The sequence below is a fragment of the Entamoeba histolytica genome, genomic scaffold (assembly GCF_000208925.1).
Source record: "Entamoeba histolytica HM-1:IMSS scf_1104750516417 genomic scaffold, whole genome shotgun sequence".
NCBI classification, from domain to species: domain Eukaryota; phylum Evosea; order Mastigamoebida; family Endamoebidae; genus Entamoeba; species Entamoeba histolytica.
The window spans coordinates 160,939-185,930 of record NW_001914863.1 but is presented as its reverse complement, the minus strand read 5'-3'; the positions used below and the strand labels follow the sequence as shown (position 1 = coordinate 185,930).

Sequence of the window (24,992 nt, the reverse complement as noted above, 5' to 3'; positions counted from 1 at the left end):
TATTGAACAAATCAAATAAAGAATATATTGAATATATCATTATTGTTACTTTATTATTTCGTTATTTAATTATTAAATATTAATAAATTATTATTCATGAATATTTAATTGATATTTTACAATTTCATTTTCATTTTATTTAATAAATATATTTAATAAATAATAAATGAATGAATAATTTAATATATGAAATAATAAAAAGAAAAGAAAGATAAATAATAAAGAAATATGATGTATTTAATATATAATATAATTTATTATCAAATATAATAATATCAAATGATGATTTATTTTTATTTCAAAATATTTTGCATCCATAAAAATGTTGCTAAATATTTTGCATCATTAAATTTTGCATCATTAAATTTTGCACTTTTTTTATTTGTTTCAATAAAATTTGCATCCTTTATTTTTTTCATTCTTTTCTTCTTTTATCATCTCTTTTGTTTTATTACACTTTATCTTCTTTCTTTTTATATTCTCTCCTTTCTACTTTTATTCTTTCTTCATCTTCATCTACTTCTTACTTTCTTTTTATTCTTTTATATCATTCATTCTCTTCTTTTTCAATTATTTGCTTTTTTTCGTTGCCAAAAAAAACAAAAAAGATTCACATATAATAAATTGTGCTATTTTGTTTTTCCTTTGAAACTGTTGAAGTAATACCATGTCCTGGTAAAATAATTGTTTCAGGGTTAGTGTTATTTAAAACACTTAAAACGCTCAACTTCAACTTAGCCGTATCTCCACCTGGAAGAACAGAATTTCCTACATTTCCATTATAAATTGTATCTCCAGTTATTAAAATTTTTGGCTCTTCAAAATAAATGCAAATACTCCCAGGAGAATGCCCTGGTGTATGTAACACAACACCTTCATATTGTCCTACATAAATACGGTCTTGGTCTTCTAAGATTCTTTTTACAGTTGGAAGTGGTTTTAACTGAAGACCAAATAACATTGCCTGTAATGGAGCAATGTTATATAACTGAATGTCTTGAGAATGAAGAGAAATTTGTGCATTTGTTTTTAATACTGCTTGTTCTAGTCCAGCTATGTGATCAATATGTCCATGAGTACAAACTATTTCAGTGCATTTTTTTAGTCCATGTTTGTCAGCATCATTTAAAGCAGATGAAATGTCACCCCCACAGTCAATAAGAATAAACTCATGTGTTGATGTGTCTCCAAGAACAATACAATTAGCCAAGAACATCCCTGTAGGATGAAGGGAATAATAAAATGATGATTTCATTTAATGGTTTTGTAGTTATGAAGTTTTTTTTTATTTATATGAATATATTCGTTTTATATAACATATTGTTAGAATAATTTATAATTAGAAATTTGAATTTATTAAGTTAAAAGCAGTTCATTACTTAATTATTAACCTTTTAGATAGACTTTAAACAATATAGGAATGAACAATCACTATTCATATATAAACAAACATACATATGATGTTCTATAAAAGGAATTATTATTCTTGACGTTAGGGAAGGTTTATTCGATAATAAGTCTTTTTGCAGATACTGTTTTTGGTTTAACTTTCTTAAAAGAAATCCAGTACATAAAGCCTTTTAAAGAAAAGATAAATATTTCATTCTTTTATTTTAATACTCTTAAAAATGACAGTGCATTTATTAAAACTCAGTTCCTTTATAAAAAATGTCATAAAACAACCATTAGTCTTTTTTTATTCATAGCATAACGAATTTCAATAAAATAAGTTTTATTGTTTTAATGCAAATGTAAAGAAGTATATTTTATTGTTATTATTCTTTTATTGTTACACAAAAACAATCATTTATTTTATTTGTAAAGACAATACCAAAAATTTTCACTGCTATGGTGTACTAATAGACAATAAAAAATAGTCAATTAATAGACATACCTATAATTGGATTTTCTTCTTATTGAGAAGTAATTGTTTAAGTTTTTTTCAATATTCTCTATTGTGATAATAGAGTCAAATACGAATAAAATATACATTAAATAAAAAGAAGAAGAAAGGAAGGGAGTTAATAAATGAACAAAAAAAGGGTTTATTTATTTTTTTTTAACTCTTCTTTGTTATATTAGTGATTCTTTTTCTTTTCAATATTTCTAATTCAATAACAACGATTTTTTGTGTTGTAAAATAGTGTGATTTGTTTAATAAGTTGTATTTATTATGCTTTCACATTTAAATAAGTATAGATTAGAATCTAATTATTGTTTTTTTATTCTCTTCTTAGTATATAATGACTTCATCTTTTTGACTTATTAAGTAATAAAAAAGTTTTATTTAATTTTAAATAAACCAAGACAAGTATAATTTAAAATTTTAAACTTCTATAGAATTAGAATCAAATTAATGAAGTTATTTATAATTTTTAAGGAGAATTTATACATAAATAAATAAAAATATGATATTATTTAAAATATAACTTATTTTAATAACATAAAATAACATACTCAATTTGATTGTTTTCTATAATCAGCCAATTCTGTACGATTCATTGCTCCTTTACCAATGTCATGTCTAGCAAATATATAATCTTTTAACGTTAGTTTAATCAACATTCTTTTCTTTTCCATTTCTAATTCTTCAAGCATCTTAATATCCTCTTCAACTCTTTTTTGATTATCATCTAAAAATGCCATTTCTGTTCTAGATAAAGCCTCTCCTCTTTCTCTTTTATTAATTAACTCTTTATATCTTTTAACTCTATTCATTTTAACAGGGTCAAATGAAGGTGCTCTTTGTTGAATAACTTGTTTCTTTTTCTTAGATAGTCTTGCATCAATACGGTCATAAAAGTTTTGCATATGGTCAGTTTCTTCTTCTTCATCAGGTTTTTTAGCATCATCCACCTCCCTTTTTCTGACTTTCTGTTCAATGTTTAAATTATTTCGTAATTTTTCTCCAACATCTATTCCTCCTATTTCAATCTCAAACTCACATCGCTCAGCATCAGTTCTACACTCAGCTGCTTCTCCAATTTTTTCTACACATTCAAGCATTCTCATATATGTGGCTTGTGATATAATTTCTAATACCCCTTCTTCAATTTCCATTTTTTGGTTTCGTTTAGCCAAAAACTGTTGCATTCTTCGTTTCAATTCACTTAAAGTTAAGAAATTTTTATGTTCTAATGTTTCTACAATTAGTTTATATTCTTCTTTCATTGGAATTATTTTAAGTTCTGGAACAGGTGGTGCAGAAACAAATTGTTGTGATTGAGTTATACTTGTTGTGATTGGTGGTGGTTGAATAGGACGTGGTGCTGGATTAGATATTGTTGTCATACTTCTTTGTTGATATTGGTGTTGAATTGCAACTCTCTGGGCACTTACTTGAGTTGCATGCATGATAGGTTGTTTACCTTGCATTCCTTGCATTCGTTGTTGTTGAATTTGTTGTGGGACAGTAACTCTTTGTATATTCATTTGAGGAGTATGCATAATAGGTTGTTTACCTTGCATGCCTTGCATTCGTTGTTGTTGTTGAACTTGTTGTTGAAGTAATCTCTTCTGTTGTATTAAATCAAATCTATGTGATTGTTGTAATGTAAGAGGACCTTGTAATATTTCATTGAAATTAGGAGGAATTTGTTGTGGGTATGAAGAATTTTGGAACGTTAATTTTGAAGGGATTTGGTTCATAGTTGGTTTCCCTTGAGGTATTCCTGGATGTTTTCCAGCTGTTTGAGTATGGAAATACTGTGTATTAGGTATTCTTCTTTGAGCAGGATGCATTGGATAAAACGTTTGTTGTTGATGAACTGGTGATTTTGGTTTTGTGCTATTTGATCGTTTTGGTTCTGTTGTTTGTGGAATTCTGAATCTGGGTATATTTTTTATTGGAATTGACATGAAAAATGATTCAATAAATTTTTAAGTTCTAAATCCCAAAATTTATTTATCTCTTTTCTATAAAATGTTATATATAACAAAAATCATTTCTTTTCTTCATAAAATCAAAAATACGGAAGACATTACAAGATAAAATAAATTCAAGAAGTGATGATTCATCTAAGCCCTAATGATTGAATTTTTTTAAAGCAATGAATATGAACAATTAGATAAATGATATTTAATAAAACTTTTTTTTTTCAAAAACCAACGAAAAGAACTTTGAAATCAATAATGTTAGACTCATTTGTTGCTGAAGCACTTACTTCTTTATTGGGACAATACATTGAATTAAATCCTGATGCGCTAAAATTAAGTATAGCAAAAGGAGAGGTTACTCTAAATAATTTATCGTTAAGACGTGATGCATTTAATAGATTAAACTTACCAATTAGCATTACTACTGGAAGTCTTCAATTTCTTCATGTTAAATTACTCAGCTTATTTGATTTAAAAGTTCAAATAGATATTGACAATGTTATCGCATTATGCCTTCCTCAAAAAGAATTTACTTATAACCAAAAAGAAGCTATTGAAAAAGAATTAAAAAGAAAATTAGAACGTATTGAAGAATTTGAGTCATTTACTAAACTTACTAATGGAAAACCTGGAACTAAAGTTAGGTTAATAAGAAAATTATTAGAAGGACTTATTGTTTCAATTACTAATGTTCATATTAAGTATAAAGACAATGACGATTATATTGGAGTTAAAATAAATGAAATTACTTTTGCAAATGCAAAAGTACAACCAAATGGAATTATTAGAAAAGAAGCAGTAATAGGAACAGCATCTCTTTATGCTGGAAAAGGAGATTTAGAGTTTAATGATCCAATACCAAAGAAAAATATTATTACTACGATTTCAGAATTAACTGTTATTATTGATTTTATTCAAAAACATTATAAACAAGTTCGTGCTTATATTAAGGTACCAATATTTAAAGGGGTATTAACTCAAATGCAATACCAAGAATTTTTAAGTGTTGTTAGTAGACTATCTGAATATGCTCAAGCAATGAAATTTCTTGGAATAAGACCACAAAAAAGAGTAATAGGAAACGAAAAAGCCTGGTGGAAATTTGCAGTAGAAGCTATTAAAAATAAAAGAATGAATGAGGAAAATAAAGGAATAAGAGAAGATGTGATTAAATCAGTTGAAGAAAAATATACAGAAGTATATATAAAATGGAGAAATGATAATAAAACTAAAGACCTTGAGGAGGTTAAAAGGATGGATGATAAATTAAGAGAAGAAGAAGTTATTTATTTAAGAAAAAAAGCATTGAAAAAAGCAGCTGCATCTTTTACTGGAGGATGGAAAAAGAAAATGATGGGAATGAAGAAAGAAGAAATGGAAGCTCTTTGTCAAATGCTCGATAGTAATGAAACTAAAATTGATGATAAAGAAGAAGTATTACACATAGAAGCTGAGTTAGAATTTGGAGAAGTGAGTTTAAATAATAACGATCAAAGTCGAACAATTTTATGTATTATTGCATCTAAAATTGATTTTAAATGTATTATCTATGGAAAAGGATTTCATGTTGGTATTACCTGTGATTATGCTTCAATTAATGAAAAGGTTTCTGCTTATCCAGAAGTTTTAAAGAAAAGTGTTAAAGAATTACCATTAGTTAAATGTACAATTGATCGTCCAATAACTGGTCCAGACGCTATTATTAATGTACGTGTTGCAGGAACAGAGTTATGTATTAATAAAATATTACTAATGAATCTCTATCAATTTTTTATGTTACCTGAACAAATTAGTCTTTCACAAGTTAAATATTTTGTCGAACAACAACTTACTAAATTTTATCAAATAACAACTCATAGGCTAGATGATTTTCTAACTGACCACCAAACAACAGTTCAATTAGATGTTGAAGTTGTTGCACCAACAATCACAGTACCATTATTTTTTAATGACAGTGAATCCCCTTTTATGAAAATGAAGTTAGGACAAATACGTATTATTACTATAGAAAATCCTATTGGACAAAAGTTTGCTTATATTCTTAATAATGTTTCATGTGCATCATATCCTTCTTTTAAGAATAGTAGTTGTACTGATGATGATGCTAATTATATTATACAAAGCATTAGTGGTAATGGAGAGGTTTTAGTTGGTGAACCAAATAGACCATTTATTGATATTATTACATCATTTAAACCATTTGTTTCCAAAATAAGTAAAGCAAAAATTGATCTTATAAAAGAATATATTAATGAATATACAGATGGATGGGATGAACTAATTGTTCCTAAACAATGTGAACAAGAAGAATCATTAGATGATGTTGAATTTTTAAAACAACAAAGAGGAATGGTTAAAGCGTTATTAAAAAGGGTTGCTACTGAGTCAGTTCATATTAAAGCAGTTTTAGAGAGGTTTGAAATTGGAATTGCACAAATTGGTGATAGTTCAGAAAAGAAAATGGTGACAAAATTGGTTGTTGAAAATGTTGGATTTGATCTAGGAATTAAGGCAAATGGATTTGATTGTAAAGCAGAAATTGGTAGTATTGAATTAGAAGATCATGTTAATAGAAAACCACAAATTCCATTTATTTTTAGTAGTAAAATAGAAAATTGTAGTCAATGTTATTTAGCTAATATTCATGTTGGATGGGGACAAGAGTTAATTAGTGTTCAAGGAACAATTCAAATTGGAAGAATGAGAGTAGTTATTCAACCAAAAGTTATTAGTGAACTAATTAAATATGGAATGAGTTTATTATTTTCATATCAATTAGATAATAGAAGTCTTGAAGAAAAAAGAAAAACAATAAGAAAAGGTTTGTTAACATTAAAAGAATCTAAAGTTATTGAAGATGAAATAAATACAAAGAATGATATTATAAAGAAAAGTGAATCTATTAAAGAGAAAAGTTCAATACAAAATCCAAGAAATAAAATTTTAAATGAACTTAAAAGGAAAATTGAAATAGAATTGAAAGTTATTGTTGAAGAATGTGGATTATGTTTAATTGAAGACAGTAATGTTGTCGTTTGTAATATGAAAGTACAAGGCATTGAAACTGGTGTTCAATGGAAAGGTTCACCAACAATTGACCTATCAATACGTCAAGCATGTATTTTTGAATATGATGTTGTAGGTAATAAAGAACAACCAGTATTAATTTATCAAGGAAAAGAATTACTTGTTATGAAATATAATCAAACAAGAATGAAGGTTTCAACAAAAAATCTAATTATTCATAACGTCTTTATGAAATTAAATATGGTTCAATGTTTTATTTGTCCATCATTTATTACAAGATCATTAAAAATTATTGGAAGTGATTCAATTATTAAAGCAATTGATCTAGAACAAATTCATAAACAAATAGTAAGAGGATTTATATCTTTTTCTAATAATTTTAAAACTATAGTAAAAAGTATTTCAATTAAATCAAGAGGTGGATTAAATAATGTTAATTTGTTTAATCCAAAAATTGAATTAAATTCACCACATATTCGTTTATTTAAAGACTACTCTAGTGGAAATTATTCTGTAAATGCATCAGTTGGAATTATTATTATTAATTCATTAATAAATGTAACTGAAGATAAAATTAATCAAGAAATCGAGTTAAAAGTAGATAAATGTAATGTTACTACAACTCAAAAAAGTGAGGTTATTCCAATTATAAGTAATTTATCTATTAACTGTAATGAAAAAACAAATATAGAAATAGGAGAAGATGTTAAAAGAAATACAAAAGTAGAATGTGTTGTTAAACAATTACTCCAAGTTAACATTAAAGCAAAACAAGTAAAATTTTTGATTGATTATTTCTTTGAAGTAAAAGAGAAATTAGATATCAAAACTCTTATGAAACTCTTTGGTCATATTAAAACAACAAGAGCAAGAAGAGCAATTAAAAGTGAAGAATACACACAAAACCTAGATAGAAGTACTAGAAAGGAAAAAGAGTATAACTTTTTAATAGATGTTGATGTTTCTTGTATTCAAGTAATGTTTGGAGATATTAATAATGTTGCATTGGCTAGTATTAATGGAATTAAAACTAATGTAAAAATTACTAAAGACCTTTATTTAGAAGGAGAAATTGAAGTAAAAGATATTATAATTGAAGATGCTAGACCGGTTGCAGAAGGTAGATTCCATAGGTTATTAGGTAAACTTAAAGAAAAACCATTTTTATCAACATCAATTGATATGTATCTTCCAACATTACAAGTATTTTGCCAAAGTAATATTGAAAGTTTATCAATTGTAATTATCCCATCATTAATTGGTGATTTAGCATTAATTGGAATAGATTTAACACCACAAATAACAAAAGTTCATGAAAAAAAACACTTTGTTAAGAAACAGAAACCAGTTAGAATAAATGTATTAGACATTATTGAAACCATTGTAAATAATGGAACGAATAAAGAAAATAAATTTAAAGTAGATGAAAACATTTCAACAACGTTTAATGGAAATGAAATCTTCCTACGACTTAAAAAGAAGTTAAATATTTCAGAACATCAAACAGAATATTTATGTGATGAATTACTAAGACAATCAATTCTTATTGGTAAATATCCTTTTGATAAATATCATAACTACAAATTTTCAACTTCAGATATTACAAAAGACTCTGTTATCTTTCTCTCTTCATTTGAAGAGATTTGTCCTAAAGAAATAGTTGAAGAGAGTGACTTAAATCGGTTTATTTTCTCTATTATTGTAAGTGATATAAGTTTTATTTTTGTTATGGATGATGAAAATATTAATACTCCATACCTATTAATGCAAGCAAATGGTACTGGACAAGTTACTATTAAAAAGAATAATAAAAGTAATTTCCTCTTTACAATTAATAAAGCTGAATGGAAAAGTTGTCAAGCAAAAAATGGAGAGTTAACGTATCAAGGTGTTATTTTGAATGAAGGATTTGATTTAAGTTATCATGGTGATATTCTTTTCTCTGAGAAGTTAATTGAGGCATCAACTCAATGTATTTTCCAACCAGGAAAATTTATATTTTCATTTGATGATCTTAAGATGTTACTAGGTTGTGCAAAGACACTAAAGAAAATTTTTGAATGTGTTATGAAAAAATTAAAAGACCGACCTCAAACAAAAAAAATAATAACATTAGCTACTTTATTGACTAACCCACCATCATTCAGAATTAAAGGAAAAAATGTTTATATTAAAAGTACATTTGGAATTACTAATTTTGATTTAATTCTTAATCATCCATTAATATTATCTCCATTATATAAATTGACTGTAGTTCAAGCAGAAACAAAATTATATACTTATAATGACGACATTGTCATTAATATTGCACCATTAATATCATTTAATTTCTTTAATGAAAAGTTTGGTGAATATGAAAATGTATTTAACAAGATTCAGGCTGATGTTATTGTTAGAGTTGCAGGTGATATTGTTCATGGAGAACCACGATTGTGTTTATCAGTAAATACAGGATTTGGAAATATGTTTGATATTTCAGTAACAAAAGAACTTCTTGATAGTTTCTTTGATGTTTATAAAGAATTAGACCAGTTTAACCAAACTGCTCTTGGTGTTGGAGAATATAAACCAGTTAGAATTATTAATCAAATGACTACTGAATCATCAAAGTTATATGCAAACACAACTGGAACGTCAAACATTGAATTATTATCAAACACTATAGTAGAATTACCTTTAGAAGCAAAAAGAAAGCAGATTAAAGAATTTACACTAAGAATAAGAAATGAAGATATTAAAATTCCATTAACTACAACTATTACACAACTTCATGTATTACAAAATAAAGTTTATTTCTTCAGTAAAATGACATATGATATAGATGGTTCTCAATTAGTATATCTTATAACATGTAAAACAATTAAAAATTCATTAGACATTCCTATTGAGATTAGGCTCAATAAAGGAAATTTAAGTAAAGTAATGAGTCTTAAAAAAGGAGAGGCTAAACCAATTCCACAAGAGTTTATAAAAGAAAGTATAACCCTTGTTATTCAAAATCAATCTGTTGTGATTAATAGTGATGAGTTAAGAGAGACTACATTAATTCCATTAGACACAAAGAAAACAATGTTTATTCAGTCAGAGAAAATAACCACTGACTATGAATATAAAGATGCTGAAATTTATGATTTCCTCATTGACATTCGATATGCCTTCAGTATAACAAATTTATTACCACGAATAATTTGTATTGGAAATAAAGAAGAAACACATAATATTGATTCTTGTCAAACAAAGAAACTATTCAAGAATTTAGGTAAAAGGATTCAATTTGATGGAGAGGGATCAACCATATGGATCAACACAAGAGATATCAGTTATTCAGACATTGACTACTATCAATTAAAAAATGGAACAACCATACGTGCTCGATGGAATAAAGGGGATTGTGTTATTGATAGTGAATTTTTAGTTTATAATAAAACAGATGAAAATATTTTTGCTTGTGTTGGAAGTAATAAAATATTACTACAACCTTTAGGAAATGGAGAAATATTAACATTAAATAAATGTAATTTAAAATTAATTATGTGTGAAGGAATATCTGAGTCACTTCAGTCAGAATCAATTACATCAGGTGATCTTTGTATTAATGGAAAGAAGAAAACAAATTATATTCATTTAGAGTTATCAAGCAATCCACAATTTCAAGGAATTAAAATTATTACCATTACTTATGCATATCATATAATTAATACAACACAACACCCACTATTTATTCAATGCCCAAATCAAACTAATACAATAAATGAGTTACAGCCAAATCAAATTAAGATAATACCATTGGTATTACCTCCAACTAAAAGTAGTGATATTGTCCCTTCATTTAAACTTGCTTGTAATAAAGAAGGTCCTTATTCTGAATTATTTACTTGTGTTTCTGGAAGTAGTTGTGGTGTTTCTTTAATTCAATCATCTGATTTCAATAACCGAGTTAATTTGTTTATCTCAGTTAGAAATTATGGAGTTGGGCAATGTGTTGTTATTGAAAATGAAACAACATTAAAATGTAAGAATAAAATTGTTAATGACACTGATGTACCTATTCAATATTTATGGAGTGTAACAAATAATTTAGGTTTATCTACTTCTGTTGACCCTCATACAGAAACAACAATAAATATTCACAATATTATTGATATTGACCATATCGTTATTTGTGCTCCATTCTTGAAAAATCAATACGTGAGTTATTCACTAAAAAAGTTAAAATTTTATGAACCAATAATCAGTGGTACAACATTATTCTTTGCTTATACTTTCATTATAGATGGCATAACAACATTAACATTTACTTGTGATCAATTAAAAGTTATGAGAGAATGCCCGTTGTTTATTCTATCAAATAATCCTGACCTTAGTACTACTGGGGTATTTGAAGTTCCAATTATTAATTTCTCATTTAAAGCACCAATTATTGGAATTGACATTATTGACCAACGACGGGTTGAACTGTGTTATGGAAAATTAATTAACCTAACAGCAAATGTTCGTATTAATGCAAAATATTCTGAGGTTGTATGTGATGTTGAAAGCGTTCAAATTGATTGTGATGAGGTTAATACTCAAGAAGAGGTATTTTTGTCTATTCAAAAGACATCACTACCAGCAATTCATTTCTCAACTCAAGTCATTCAGAGCGAAACAAGTCAAAACTTTTTCTATTTTCCATTCATTAATGTTTTAGTTCAACCAGTAACAGTAGCATTAGAAAGTAAGTTTATTGCTGATTTGTATCAATTCTTCAAGTCTTTACATTTCAAAATAAAAGAAATTCAAAAAGAAGTTACTCAGGGCATTCCTCCAATGAATAGCAGTATTTATACATTCATTCGTTCATTAGTCCTTCAACCAATTGTCCTTTATTTCTCTTGTAGTTTACAACCAAGTCATCTTGTACTTATTCCTTATAACGCTTTTACTGCTGTATTACATGCACTAGGTTCCTCGTTACTCAATATTAGAGATTCAATAATTAAATTAAATGCAACCGTTGCAAAGAATGTTAACGGTGATTTATCTTCATTAAAACAAATATTTGTTGAACACTATTATAAACAAATTATTAATCAAGCAATTCTTCTTGTTGCATATTCTTCATTCTTAGGTAATCCAAGAGGGTTATTGAATGATATTTCTACTGGGTGTCATGATTTCTTTTATGAACCTGCACAAGGATTAACTATTTCAGTGAGTTCATTTGGAAAAGGAATGATAAATGGTGTTTCTTCGTTAGCTCAAAACGCAACTCATGGAGCAGCATCATCAATCTCTGGTATAACTGGTTCTGTATCGACATTTGTTGCATCATTTAGTTTTGATAAAGCTTATATTGAAAAACGTAATTCTGATAAACGGGCTAAAAGTACTGGAGATGGAATTCGTAAAGGATTTGTTGCTTTCTCAAGTGGAGTTTTCCAAGGAATTACAGGAGTGGTATATCAACCAATTAAAGGAGCCATTGATGGAGGAATTACTGGTTTTATTAGTGGAGTTGGCAAAGGATTTGTTGGACTTGTTACTAAACCAATTGTAGGTACAATTGATCTTGTTACAAAGACAGCTGATGGTGTTAGGGCAAGTACTGGTAAAATGCAAATAGAACGAATTAGGGACATCAGAACAATTAATCCAAAATATTCGTTAAAGCCATATGATAGAAATGAAGCATTCTTATCAAGAAAAATGAGAGAAGATAATCTAGGAAATATAATCACTTCTTATATTTCAAATGGACCTGTAACGTGGGTTCTTGCTGAGAAACGTTTTATTGTTTATTCTCAGGGAAAATTAAATCCGTACCATTACTCTCTTATAACTATTACGAAAACGCCAGATGGATTATTTATGAAATGCAGTCAATTTAATAAAGAATCAAAATTAATAATCAGTACAACATCAGTTCAATGTAAAATCTTTTTAGAATTTGCTTCTGACTTAGTTACCTTAAAGTAATTTACACTTTATTTTGTTCTCATTTCTCTTATATTCTCTATTTTTTTTTGCGTTTGTTTTTGTTTAACTGATGATAAGAAATGAAAAGAAAAAGAATCACCAATATAACAAAGAAGAGTTAAAAAAATAAATAAATTCTATTTTTGTTCATTTATTAACTCCCTTCCTTTCTTCTTCTTTTTATTTAATAAGCACTCTAAAAAATTGTACAAAGTGTTGTGATTAGTATGCATCATAAATTATAAATGGATCTATTTAAAAGAACAATAATAAAATAGAAATAAGCAAAAAATTCCATGTCTTTGTCTTTTTCATTAACTCTATCAAGTTGTGTATTATCTATCTAAAAATAAATAGACTTTAATTAGCTAAAACAAAGTATATTTCTTAATGAATCACATTATAATTTAATACAAGATTCATAAGATAATATTTTGAAAGACTAATTTTCTTTTACAACTTAAAAATATCTATATAAACAAAGCATTTAATTCCATAGTATCTGTGAACTAAAAATAGAAGGCACTACTCAATTTTTGATAAGTACTATACTACAATTTAATTTGTAAATACATTTATTTAAACTAATTATATTTGTATAATATAACAACATTTTATTAAATTATTATTACAATTCCATATTCTTTAAAATAAATTCTCAAAATAAACAGTACTTGTAAAGGATCTAGTTAGTCTGAAACTTATAATAATCAAAAAAAAATGTTTTTAATAACAACAAATGAATGATTAAGAAAATAAAAGAAATATAAGTCATTTATAGTATAATTCTAATAATTAAATTAATAATTTTGAAATTAAATAAATATAGTTTAGTTAACCTAAAATATTTAAACTCATCTAAGTCAACTTATTAATCAGTAAATTTAAGCATATACCTTTCTCACTATATTATTGTAGCGAGACATTCAGAGATGCTAAGAATAAATGAATATTCATTTAACTTCTCTTTTATTACTTTAATGGTTTGAAAGAATAATGAATATTCGATATCTTTTAATGTATATATAATTATAATCAGATTCTATAAAAGAGTTTTTGATTTAAATAATCGGTTCTTCATTTCTGTGACAAAAAAAATCAAAATTGAGGGATAATGAGTTAATATACTACTTTTTTTGTATTTTTCTTTTTGTTTAAACCTACTAACTGAACTTTAAAATATAATTAATTCCATGCCATTTGTGTTAATAAGTGGATATCCTTGTAGTGGTAAAACTACTTTTGCAAACCAACTTGTTAAATACATTAATGAAAATTATCCAGAAACTCCAGTTGAGTTAATTAATGAAGAAAGTCTTGGAATTTTACGACAAGAAGCATATAAAAGTTTGTTTATATTAGGAAATAGAAATGGTATTAACACTTTTTAGCAATGCAAACTGAGGATAGAATGAGAACTGCTTTAAAAGGACAAGTATTACGTTTTTTAAATAGAGAGACTATCGTAATATTAGATTCATTAAATTACAATAAATCATTCAGATATGAATTAAAATGTCATTGTAAGTCAATCGCATCAACAAGTGTTACTATTTCTGTTACTGCTCCAAAAGAAAAGTGTATTGAGTGGAATGCTCAAAGAGAAGAGAAATATTCAGATGAAATGGTTGTAGAATTAATAGAAAGATATGAAGTACCATTACCGTCTCATAAATGGGATCAACCATTATTTAATATTCAACCTGGAGAAGAACTACCTTGTAAACAAATTTGTGAAATTCTTTTTAATAAATTTACTGGAAGAATTAATTTTAGTGTAAAACAAGACACTGTTGAAAGTAGTACTACTGTAACTCAAATTGATGCTGTAACTCAAGATATTATTGGGGTAGTAATGAAAGTTGTTAATTCACCAACGTTCGTTGGAGGTGATCCTATTGTTGTACCACAAAGTAATACTCGAGTTGTTCTTCCAAGAAAAGTTTCAGTTGCTGAAATTAATAGAGTACGTCGTTCATTTTTAAAATTAATTCAGCAAAACTTGATTACTTTAGATAATAATGGTGGAGATGCATTTGTTGCATTCCTTAATTCTGCTTTCTTATAACATCAATTAATTGGATTTTTTTTTTAAATACAACAATTCAATAAAAAAACTTATTTCAATTGATTAACAAAACCCTTGTTTTTTTTTTGGCAATTACAGTTTAAATAAAATTATTTTTGACAAATAAAATGATATTTACAGCGAATAAAGATTATTGGTTTCAGAAATTGGAGTTCCAGTAGGTAAGTTAAAAGTATCTTCTTCTGGTAAAGTTGACTCTTTTTCAAATGGTAAAGGGTTTGTTGGACGTTGAGGATAATTATTTGAATTTTGTATATAATCATCAATTATTATCATATCATCTTCGGCATATGATGAGGATGTTGAATCAATAGAAATTTGATGTTTGGCTTTAGGTATTTCAATTGGTACAGAAAAAGAGTTTGTATCAGAAGAATCGAGATGAGCAATGCTCATGAAGTGTTATTTACTACAAAAGAAGTTCCATTTTTTTCTTTTTATAAAGGATAATTTTTTATAAATAATAGTATTGATTCCTTTTCAACATTTTGGCTTATTTTATTTCCTTATATACTTAATTTCACAGTTATTACCAATCTAACAATTGCAAAAGATAGGACTAATATGTCGTTGTTCTTCTTTTTTTGGGTTAACAAATTCCAATACTTTTACCCTTCGACTCTATTTTTTTAAATAGTTCTTTGTTTTAAGAAATCCAAAGAGACATAAATCAGGAAGTTTACTTATAAATAGTCAACAAAGAATTTCCAACTTAAAAAATTGAATAAATTATTAATTCTAATATATTATAATCTTCTTATAGTTAAAGTTAAATTAGTTGGATAGTTGTATTATAAAAAAAAAGATTCTAAAATTAACGGAAATAACATGAAATTGTATTATTATATTTTTATTTAATGTTAAAGTTAGCCTTTTTCTTTTATTTATGAAAAGTGTTTGTATTTTAATTCTTTTTTTTTCAATAGACATCATTTGTTCTATCTTTGTTTTGATTAATTAATTGGCATATTCTATTTATTAATTCTAAATTATTGTTTCCAATACAATCGCAATAGAATAAGATTGAATAAGATTATTCTTTTTGGCTCAAGTTTTTTTTTTCTTTTATGAAGGAATTAAATTTAGTACAAAAGTTGTAGTCTACTTTTTTTTAATCCTTATTAGTAGTAGTTTGTTCATTATTTAAAAAAAAACTTTGTTTATTAACTTGTCTTCATTTTTTAATAATAGTATATTTAATTATATTTATTTTAAATAAAATTTAAGTTAATCAACTTGTAGTGTAACCCACAATTGTTTCATTTTGTATTACTATTTATTTAATAGAGTAATTAGAAATATTCCAAGTGTTAGGAAATCAAAAACCTATTAACTGGATTTTTATGAATTATTAACAGTTACTGATTTGAATTTAGAATAATTAATTAGATATGTGAGCTATTATCAAAACATATTGAAATTGAATAGTGACACATCTTTAAAAGTAAAAAAAAAAGAAGATGTAATTACTGTATTTGAATTATTATGTTTTAAATATTTCATATTTTAAATTGTATAAATTCATTTATATTTTAACTTTTTAATATTGTTACTATTTAATTTCATAATGCCTCAGATACAATAAGATTCTTATATTATAAACATTTGATTAATTCATTTTATTATTAACTTTTTCAAATTTTATTTTGTTTATTTCAACTTCTTAAATACTATTATCTATATATTGTAATTTCTTATTGTTAAGTTTCTTTTTTATATTTCTCCATCTTTTTCTTTATCTTTTCTTTATTTATAGTTACTTCATACTACCACATCGTTTATTAAATTATTAGCTTTACCATTTACATAATAAGTGAGACTATTGAGTGAGTGTTTTATTAAGTAGTAATATTATTTATAACTTCTTTTTTTAAAATATTTAGAATTAATTTTCTCATAAAGAGTGTAGATTCAAAGAAAAAATAAAAGAAAAATTAATACTAACTTAAATGCAAACGGTATTAATTAATGATGTGGATACTGAATAATTAATCTCTTTGAAATATATATGGAGGTCTTTTTGTAAAGTAAAATTCAAAAATGAATTATTTGTAGGGAAGTTATTTAAAATTGCTGATTGAAGTTCATCTTTAAGTTCTTGGGAGAGGGAAGAAGCAGATAATATAAAGACTGAATGGACATAATTAAATCCATTACATAAATAACAGTACTCTTTTAAAATTTTATTGTTATTTTTTGTTAAGAATATAATACTATAAACATCAGTTTTTAAAATCAAAGAGCAATCAATCATTTGGTAAGGTTCTTTTATTTTCCAAAATTGATAAATCTTATCATTTTTCTCTATTTGGTAAATTGTAAACTCTAAAATATCAAATTGTTGATGAGGATAATGAATAAGTAACTCATCAAGGTATTTTTCATCTGAAACAGTGAAAACAACATATTTAATAATTGTCTTAAAAGAAGAGACGTATTGTGTAATAATTTCATTTTTCTTTTTCATTAACTCCTTTCCACGTTTAATGAATTGAAGGATTTGCTCAATGTCATCCCAACGATATTTATGTTGTTTAATATTTTCATCTATTCTTTTTTTGACTAGTTGTTGTGTATCACAGTATTGAATAAGATAATAAACAGTAGTTAAAATAATTGTTTTCATAGAGTATTGACTTAAGTCAAAAAGAAACAATGAAGATAATATATTTTGAAGTTCATTTGTTTCAATGTAGTCTTTCTGAATATTTTTGTGTGAATCTTTAGAACCTATGATAGTAATTTTATTCTCTTTTAACCAATCAATAATTTCTTGATAGTCATCATCAACTTCCCTTGTAAATATATCAAAATTACATAACCTTAATACTGCTAGTTCATAATACGATAAAAAATTCATAAAATGAAAATACTCTTCTTCTTTGATAATGTCTTTTTTAATTAATTCAATGAGAAAGTCTTTTATAATTGATTGACATGTTTCATTAACATTAATTTCATCAGTCTTTTTTTCTAAGAATAAAAAAACTATAACATTAAAAATGTTATTAACAATTCATAATCAGTAGTATTAATATACAAACGTATCATTTTATCTCGTTCTTTTATAAATTGTAATAAATGCTTTTTTTCAATTTTATTTTTCATTTCAAGACATTTTATACAACTCCAATAAGGCCATTGTAATAAATGAATTATTTCTATTATTTTTAATTGACTTCCAATGGTATTATTCATGTAAGAATGTTAATAAAAATTTATAGTTTCATTATAGAAAAAAAATACTAAAATTAAATGAATAAAAAGTAAATAAAAATGTGAATTTAAATTTCAATGTCTGGTGTAAAATCATCTCCATTTGTTTCTGCAAAACCACTTGTATCAAATTTTATTTCTTCTTGTCTCTGTCCATGAATTTCTAAACCATTTCTTGAATTATGAAGTCCTTTCATATTCTTTCTATCGGAACCTGACGGAGTGAATCCAAAAGGCATACCCATTATTCTGTTGTAATCCATTAGAAATACTTTTATTAGTTCTTTTGAGGTTTGAGTTTTTTTAATTTAATTTTTTTTTTTGAAGGCTTAAAAAGAAATAAAAACCATAATGTAATTTAACGATTTCATTTAGTTAGTGTCTGGTAATGTGTTATATGATGATTTATTGTGTTTCTTTTTAACACAGAACACTACCAATCCTATCACTAAAACTATCAATGTAACAATAACACAGATCGCAATAATTGAACCAACAACAATGAAAATTATATCATCATCTTTGATTTTATCGTTTGAGTCACTGGTAGATGATTGACTATTATCTGGTGTATAACAAACATCAATAATGCACTTTTGATTGATTCTATCAAATTTATAACCTTCATCACAATAACTAATAACACATTCTTTAGTCCACTTATTATCATTTCCACACTTAAATCCACCATGACCATGTTCAATAGTAGATTTATTATCACATTCTTGAGAAAGCAATACTAATCTATCATTCTTACTATTACATTCTTCTTTATATTTATTAATAATTTTTTGCGCTTCTTGAATAAATTCATTTAATTTGTTATCATTAAATTGATAAATATTAACTCTTTCATCAACTGGATCAACAATAAATTCTCTTGGAATGGTTTCATTAAATTGATAATTTAATTTATAAGTTTCACAATAACTAAATCTCAATCGGATTCCCATTGTTCTTAATTCAAGTGCTTCAGTTGTATTTAATTCAGTACCTTCAACAACAGAAGATGGTGATTGACCAACATCAAAGTGATCTAAATCTCCTTCAGGATCACCAGAAAATCCTACTATGATAGCACCTCCTTGTTCTTTCAATGTTTTGGTAAACATAGAACAAGTAGAATAACAATAACCATCAGTGAAAACAACAATATCAGTTGGTTGTCTTGGGTGGTGAATAAAAGAAGCATCTACCATAACTGAAGCTGGCATATATGAGGCTTGAGTCTTTACGTGTTTGACATCACCATAATAAACAGTATCTGGATGAGAATACCAATCACCATTATATTTGTTAGTTACAGGATCATATCTTGGTTTACAAGTAGTTGTATCATTCATATATTCATAATATTCAGCTTCATAAACTTGTTTAGATGGTTCACTAATTCGGAAACTACTAATGATAGTAGAACTTATAGTTGGTGAAAGAATTTTTGCAAGGTCCATTCCTAAATCAACATATCCTCCTCCATTCTTTACTAAAATCACACTGATTGGAAACTCGTTCTCATCAAACAAATGAATACATTCTGCAAGTGTTTTTGTCGAATTTTCACGATCTTCATCACTAAAAGAAAATGACTTCAAAACGAAAATATTCATCTTTTGATCATGATCTACCTTACATGAGTACATTCCATCTCGTGACTGAAGATCATAAGGTGTTTTTTCTTCTCTTTTAATATGTCTTTCTTCAATATCTTCAAGTGTAAGAGGACTATAATCATTTCCATTTAATTTTCTATTAACAATTGACTGTGCTTTTTTGCTTAAGGAATAGAAAGGAATATATAACATTTGATATGATACATCACACGTTTCTCCATTACTCCATTCAATAGATAATACAGTACTTAATTCTTCTTTTGATAATGTCATAGAATTTAATGAACTAAATGTAATACTATTGAGAGCTCTAACAAAATTACCATGTAGAGATTTCATTCTTCCATGTTCTTCACCAAAGACTCTAATAAATTCAAGAACACTCTTTCCATTAATTTTACTTACAGGAGTGTCTTGATTATTTTTAACAGCATCAGGAATAGTGACATTATAACTAGTAGATTTCAATACAAATTTGACACTTTTATCATTTAAAATAACAATGTCAAATGGAAGAATAAAATAGAATGAGTCAACTAAGAAATTATTCCCATCATAATCTGATTGTGCAGTTAATGAAAAATGAAGATCATGTGCATTATACACTACTGATGTTAAACTTCTGAAAAAATTATAGCTTTCTGTTGAATTGACATCAATAGAAGCTAATTCTTGATCAAGATCAAGTGATTTATGATAATTGGCATCAAAAGATGGTTGTGGTGGGTTTTTAAGAATATCCTTATAAACATAACCTTCTAATTCTTTCTTTATTTCTTCTACAACTTTTGTATTAAATAATGGGTTTGTTTTTGCTGAGTTAATGCATTCAAATGCATCTTCAACAGAATAAACCTTATTCATTTTCAATTGAGAGCATTTTAAAGCGTTTGAAAGAATGAAACAGAGGAATATAAGAAGCATTATAAGTAAATTTGATAGTTCTATTGAAAAGGAATATTCTTTTCAGCAGGGTTTAATATTAATAAAACTTCTTTGGTATTATTCATCTATTAAGAAATAATCTTTTTTTTTATAAATAATATTAATATCTATTATTATGTATTTCTTTCTATCTCTTATTAACAATATTTTCTTCTATTGAGTTAATATGATGGTATTTGTTAATTAATAAAGAATATTATTTATTAATAAGAAATGGAACAATTGTAAAATCTAATCCATTAATGGTTTAAAAATTAATAAACTTATTAACACAAAAGGATATTCATATTATATAAACTTTATTTAAGTAGTTTATATTATTGGGTTGTTAGATATTCTTTTTTTGGTTTATCATCAGGAAATTTTTATTAATCAAAATAATTCATAGGTAAATTAATAATAATTAAAAACAAAATCTATTAATTTAGTAAGAATATAACAAGAGTGAAAATAATGATTATTAATTTTTAAATGATTAATATAACAAAAGAAGTAACTTATTAGTTTCTAAAATAAACAATAATTCAAATCTTCTTTCTGTTAATTTTGGTTTTTTTACTATTACTATAACTTTAGTAAAGTATATTTTAACAAATCAAAAGATTAACAAATAAGTATTTAATTAATTGAAATAATTGGAGAAATTCCAAAAAGAAATATAGATTAAAATAAATAATTAAAATTCTAAATATAAATATGTTAATAAACAGGAGTTATTTTTGATAATTGAATGTCATCTATTTTGTTAATTTTTCTATGATAAAATATTTGAAACAAATTAATAAATAGAATTTAGTTGTGAGAAAAAAATTAAATAAAAGTGAATAAATTCAATACAAAATAAATCAATTTTTTCATTAGAGTAAAATTTATTAAATAACAAAAAAAAATGTTAGAAAATTAATAAAACATAAATGTTATTTAGATTTGTTGATAATTTCTGGTTGAAGTTGTGAATGAATTGAACAAAAAGTGTTAGAGAATTTCTCTAAACAACGTTGGTGAATATATTTGTTACAATTAGAACATTTAAATGATTCTTCAGTATTTTTAATTACACCACTACAAACACAGCATTTTGCTTCGCAATTTATTGAAAGAAAACAATGACCTAAAGGTGTTTTTTCAATATACTCATTCTCAAGATAGGAAAAAGATGATACTAATCGTTCGTCTGTAGGAATGTCTTCTACAGGATAAGTAATATCCATTATTGCAATATCTCCATTATCATCTTTTTCCATCCAAATATTCCACATCAACTTTCCATTGTAATTTCTTTGAACTATATAAGCAACTTTTGAAGTAATTAAATACTTTGTTGAAAGAGAAGTAACTAAAGTATTATTTTCATTATTAAAAATTAATATTTGACTTGAAATGAATGAAATAATTATATATTTTGGAATTACCATAATTGACATAACACTTCCATACGTTAAAGGATGGTCATATTTTTGTAATAATATTCCAGTTTCTAAATCTAATACACAAACCATTCCATTATAATCACCAGTCCATAGTGTTTGATTTTCTTCACAAATAGTAAGACAAACAATAGAATTATGATGAAATGTAGAAAATGTTTTTAATAATTTTCCTGTTGAATAAGAAATAACATAAATTTCATTTTTACCTTGAAGTGAAGCATAAATATTACCATGAGATAATGCAATTAAGGTAATAGGTGTTATTAAAGAATTATTATCTATTTTTATTGTTATTTCATTAATCTTATCTAATGTAAGAGGGTTATAAACTTCTATAATACCGTTTTGTTCTCCAATAAATAATATTTCATTTGAAATAGTAATAAAACTACATCTTTTAGTTTCTAAATTTTTAACAATTTGTTTAGTTTCAATATCTATCATATGAACAGTAGAAGTTGTTCCAAGATAAATATAATTTTTATATGTTCCTATATGCTTAATATCAGGAAGTGATATATTAATTTTACTAATATTGGATTGTAATGTATTTGTATTAATTTGTACAACATTTCCAATTTTGTCTATTGACCACATTTCATTAATTTGTGGTATAAATAATAAAGAACCAACACCTTCCATAGTTATTTGTTTTTTAATAATACCAGTCAATGAACCTATTTGAATTGGATTATCAATTTTTTTTGGAAGAAACAAGTCATAGTTATTAATTAGACATTCAAATGAGTCATTTTCTACAGAAGCTAAATCAACATTATCTTTTTGTGGTAAAAAACATTGACATATAGCTGTAGATAAATTAGACTCACCCATTCTATTTAATCTTTTATTAATAGCAATAATATTCATCAAAAATAAATATCTTCCAAGTGTATTTCTATGTTCAATATTTAAAGAATCAATAAATAATATAATTTGTTTTCTCATTTCTTCACGATCTTTCTTTCTAGATATGTCAACAAATAATTTATATGATTCTCCATTAATAAATCTTGGATTCATTTCCATTAATATACTTTTTAATAATCCACAAATTGTTCCTATCGGATATTCCTTTAATTTTATTTTACTTCTAAAATCATTGTCATTTAATTTTTTCATTAATTCTTCTAATTGGTATTGGTCTGGTGGTTTTCTAAATAGTCCATCTTCAGTTAATCCTTTATTAATAATTTCATTAATACATTTATTTAATACATCTGGAACAGTATCAAGACATGAATTTAATTGTTGTAATTGAACTAATTCTTCAATTGAAGAACCTACATATTTATTTTTCTTTGTAACTAACTTTCTATTTGTTATTTTAGTTGCAATACAATTACTAAATTCAAAATTAGATAGAGTAGTTGTATCAAGTAATGAAAGTGTTTCTTTTAATAAAGAACTCCATTCAATAACTTCACTATCATGTTGAATAGCAAAATAAAATTCTTTACGGTAATTTGAATCTTTTGTTATAATATGAAGGTCTGCTGCAAATGCATTATCTTGTGGTAGAAGAATTTCTATATCAGCATTTATTAATCTTTTAGAACTAATAAAGTCACAAGGAATTAAAATATTTCCAGTATAAGCAAATAATAAAAATAAGCCTATTGTTGTATAAAATAAATAACATTTTTGGTATCTACAAATGCCATCATTAGTTTGTAATTTTAGAAATGCTATTCCAGCATGAAGAATAGAATCTTCAGTTAATTGTTCAAATAAAGGATTCCAAATTTCTACTGAAGGATTATATTGACAAGCAGCTTTAAATATATTAAGAATATCATGATGAATTAAAAATGACTCTAAACATTCAATACTCCGTAATAATTGTGAACTAAATACTATTGAAGTTTTTAAATTAGACTTAGCCCACAATAAATCACTTAAACTTATAGAACCATTTGTAATACTTTGAGATGAACTAGTTCCTTTAAACTGAATTAAAATTTCTTGTACTTCAATTTTTCTTTGAATATCTTGACGATCAGATTCAAATAAAGGAATATAAACATTTATAATTGATATAATTTTAATAAACACATCTTCTAATGAATTATTTTCATTCTCTTCACATATTTTTTTACAAATCAATGAATTTTTATTCATTTTTTTAATTAATAATTCAATATTTAATATCTCTTGAATAAATTTAAGTAATTTGTCTACTCCATTTGTATTTAAATAAACAACAATAGGGCAAAACAAATTATTTATATTATTTTGTATTAATTGGTAACAAGAATTAATAACTTCATATAATCCTGTGATATTATCTAAAACATTTTTAAATTCTGTTTGATTATAAGAAGAATCAACACTCAACCCTTGAATTGAAATTTTATTAATACTCATAAGTGTTTCTTCATTCATTGTCTTTAAAGTACCTTCATCTTTTTGAAGTGTTGCATAAAGAGCAATAATTTGATTAACTAGTTTAATAAATAATTCTATTTCTGATAATAATTTTTCTGTTGTTTGTTGAATATATTTCCTTACAATAGGTAATGTTGTTTCAATTTGAGGTACAGAAACAATTCCTTTTTCATTAAGTATTTGTAATAATGATTGTCTTGGAGAATACTCAGATGATGATAATGTGTTAATTTGAGAAGTGTCTAATGTTAATCTACGTGTAGGAAAAGATGATGATTCTTTAATTGAAGAAGAATTCCGTGATGACACATGAGAATGATGACTACTAGATCGAAGCGGAGGAGAACAACTTTCTGCGTGTTCCATTTAGTTATTTTGAGTTAGTTTTTGGTTTAGTGAAACTTGAAATTTTCAAGAAAAGTTTTATAATCTAAAAATAAAAATAATATTAAT

The 24,992-nt window shown here is 25.4% G+C and overlaps 7 protein-coding genes across 7 annotated transcripts, besides 1 other annotated feature; 2 read left to right on the top strand and 5 right to left on the bottom strand.

Moving 5' to 3' along the window:
- Positions 1 to 610: 610 nt before the first annotated feature.
- Positions 611 to 1,255, bottom strand: EHI_012600 (metallo-beta-lactamase family protein; the record flags this gene model as incomplete). Its single annotated transcript, XM_650226.1, has 1 exon — positions 611 to 1,255. The coding sequence occupies one exon, from the start codon at positions 1,253 to 1,255 to the stop codon at positions 611 to 613; it is 645 nt and encodes a 214-aa protein (XP_655318.1).
- A 613-nt stretch (positions 1,256 to 1,868) lies between these two features.
- Positions 1,869 to 1,970: a repeat region.
- A 487-nt stretch (positions 1,971 to 2,457) lies between these two features.
- Positions 2,458 to 3,858, bottom strand: EHI_012590 (uncharacterized protein; the record flags this gene model as incomplete). Its single annotated transcript, XM_650227.1, has 1 exon — positions 2,458 to 3,858. One exon carries the CDS (start codon positions 3,856 to 3,858, stop codon positions 2,458 to 2,460), a length of 1,401 nt encoding a protein of 466 aa, XP_655319.1.
- A 273-nt stretch (positions 3,859 to 4,131) lies between these two features.
- Positions 4,132 to 12,861, top strand: EHI_012580 (uncharacterized protein; the record flags this gene model as incomplete). The annotated part of the gene is made up of 1 exon (XM_650228.1): positions 4,132 to 12,861. One exon carries the CDS (start codon positions 4,132 to 4,134, stop codon positions 12,859 to 12,861), a length of 8,730 nt encoding a protein of 2,909 aa, XP_655320.1.
- A 1,193-nt stretch (positions 12,862 to 14,054) lies between these two features.
- Positions 14,055 to 14,953, top strand: EHI_012570 (toxin resistance protein, putative; the record flags this gene model as incomplete). The annotated part of the gene is made up of 2 exons (XM_650229.2): positions 14,055 to 14,208; positions 14,253 to 14,953. 2 exons carry the CDS (start codon positions 14,055 to 14,057, stop codon positions 14,927 to 14,929), a joined length of 831 nt encoding a protein of 276 aa, XP_655321.1. The 3' UTR covers positions 14,930 to 14,953.
- Positions 14,954 to 16,895: 1,942 nt separating this feature from the next.
- On the bottom strand, positions 16,896 to 18,148 carry EHI_012560 (uncharacterized protein; the record flags this gene model as incomplete). The annotated part of the gene is made up of 2 exons (XM_001913369.1): positions 16,896 to 17,938; positions 17,995 to 18,148. 2 exons carry the CDS (start codon positions 18,146 to 18,148, stop codon positions 16,896 to 16,898), a joined length of 1,197 nt encoding a protein of 398 aa, XP_001913404.1.
- A 389-nt stretch (positions 18,149 to 18,537) lies between these two features.
- Positions 18,538 to 20,640, bottom strand: EHI_012550 (uncharacterized protein; the record flags this gene model as incomplete). Its single annotated transcript, XM_650232.1, has 1 exon — positions 18,538 to 20,640. The coding sequence occupies one exon, from the start codon at positions 20,638 to 20,640 to the stop codon at positions 18,538 to 18,540; it is 2,103 nt and encodes a 700-aa protein (XP_655324.1).
- A 998-nt stretch (positions 20,641 to 21,638) lies between these two features.
- On the bottom strand, positions 21,639 to 24,905 carry EHI_012540 (RhoGAP domain containing protein; the record flags this gene model as incomplete). The annotated part of the gene is made up of 1 exon (XM_650233.1): positions 21,639 to 24,905. The coding sequence occupies one exon, from the start codon at positions 24,903 to 24,905 to the stop codon at positions 21,639 to 21,641; it is 3,267 nt and encodes a 1,088-aa protein (XP_655325.1).
- Positions 24,906 to 24,992: the final 87 nt, after the last annotated feature.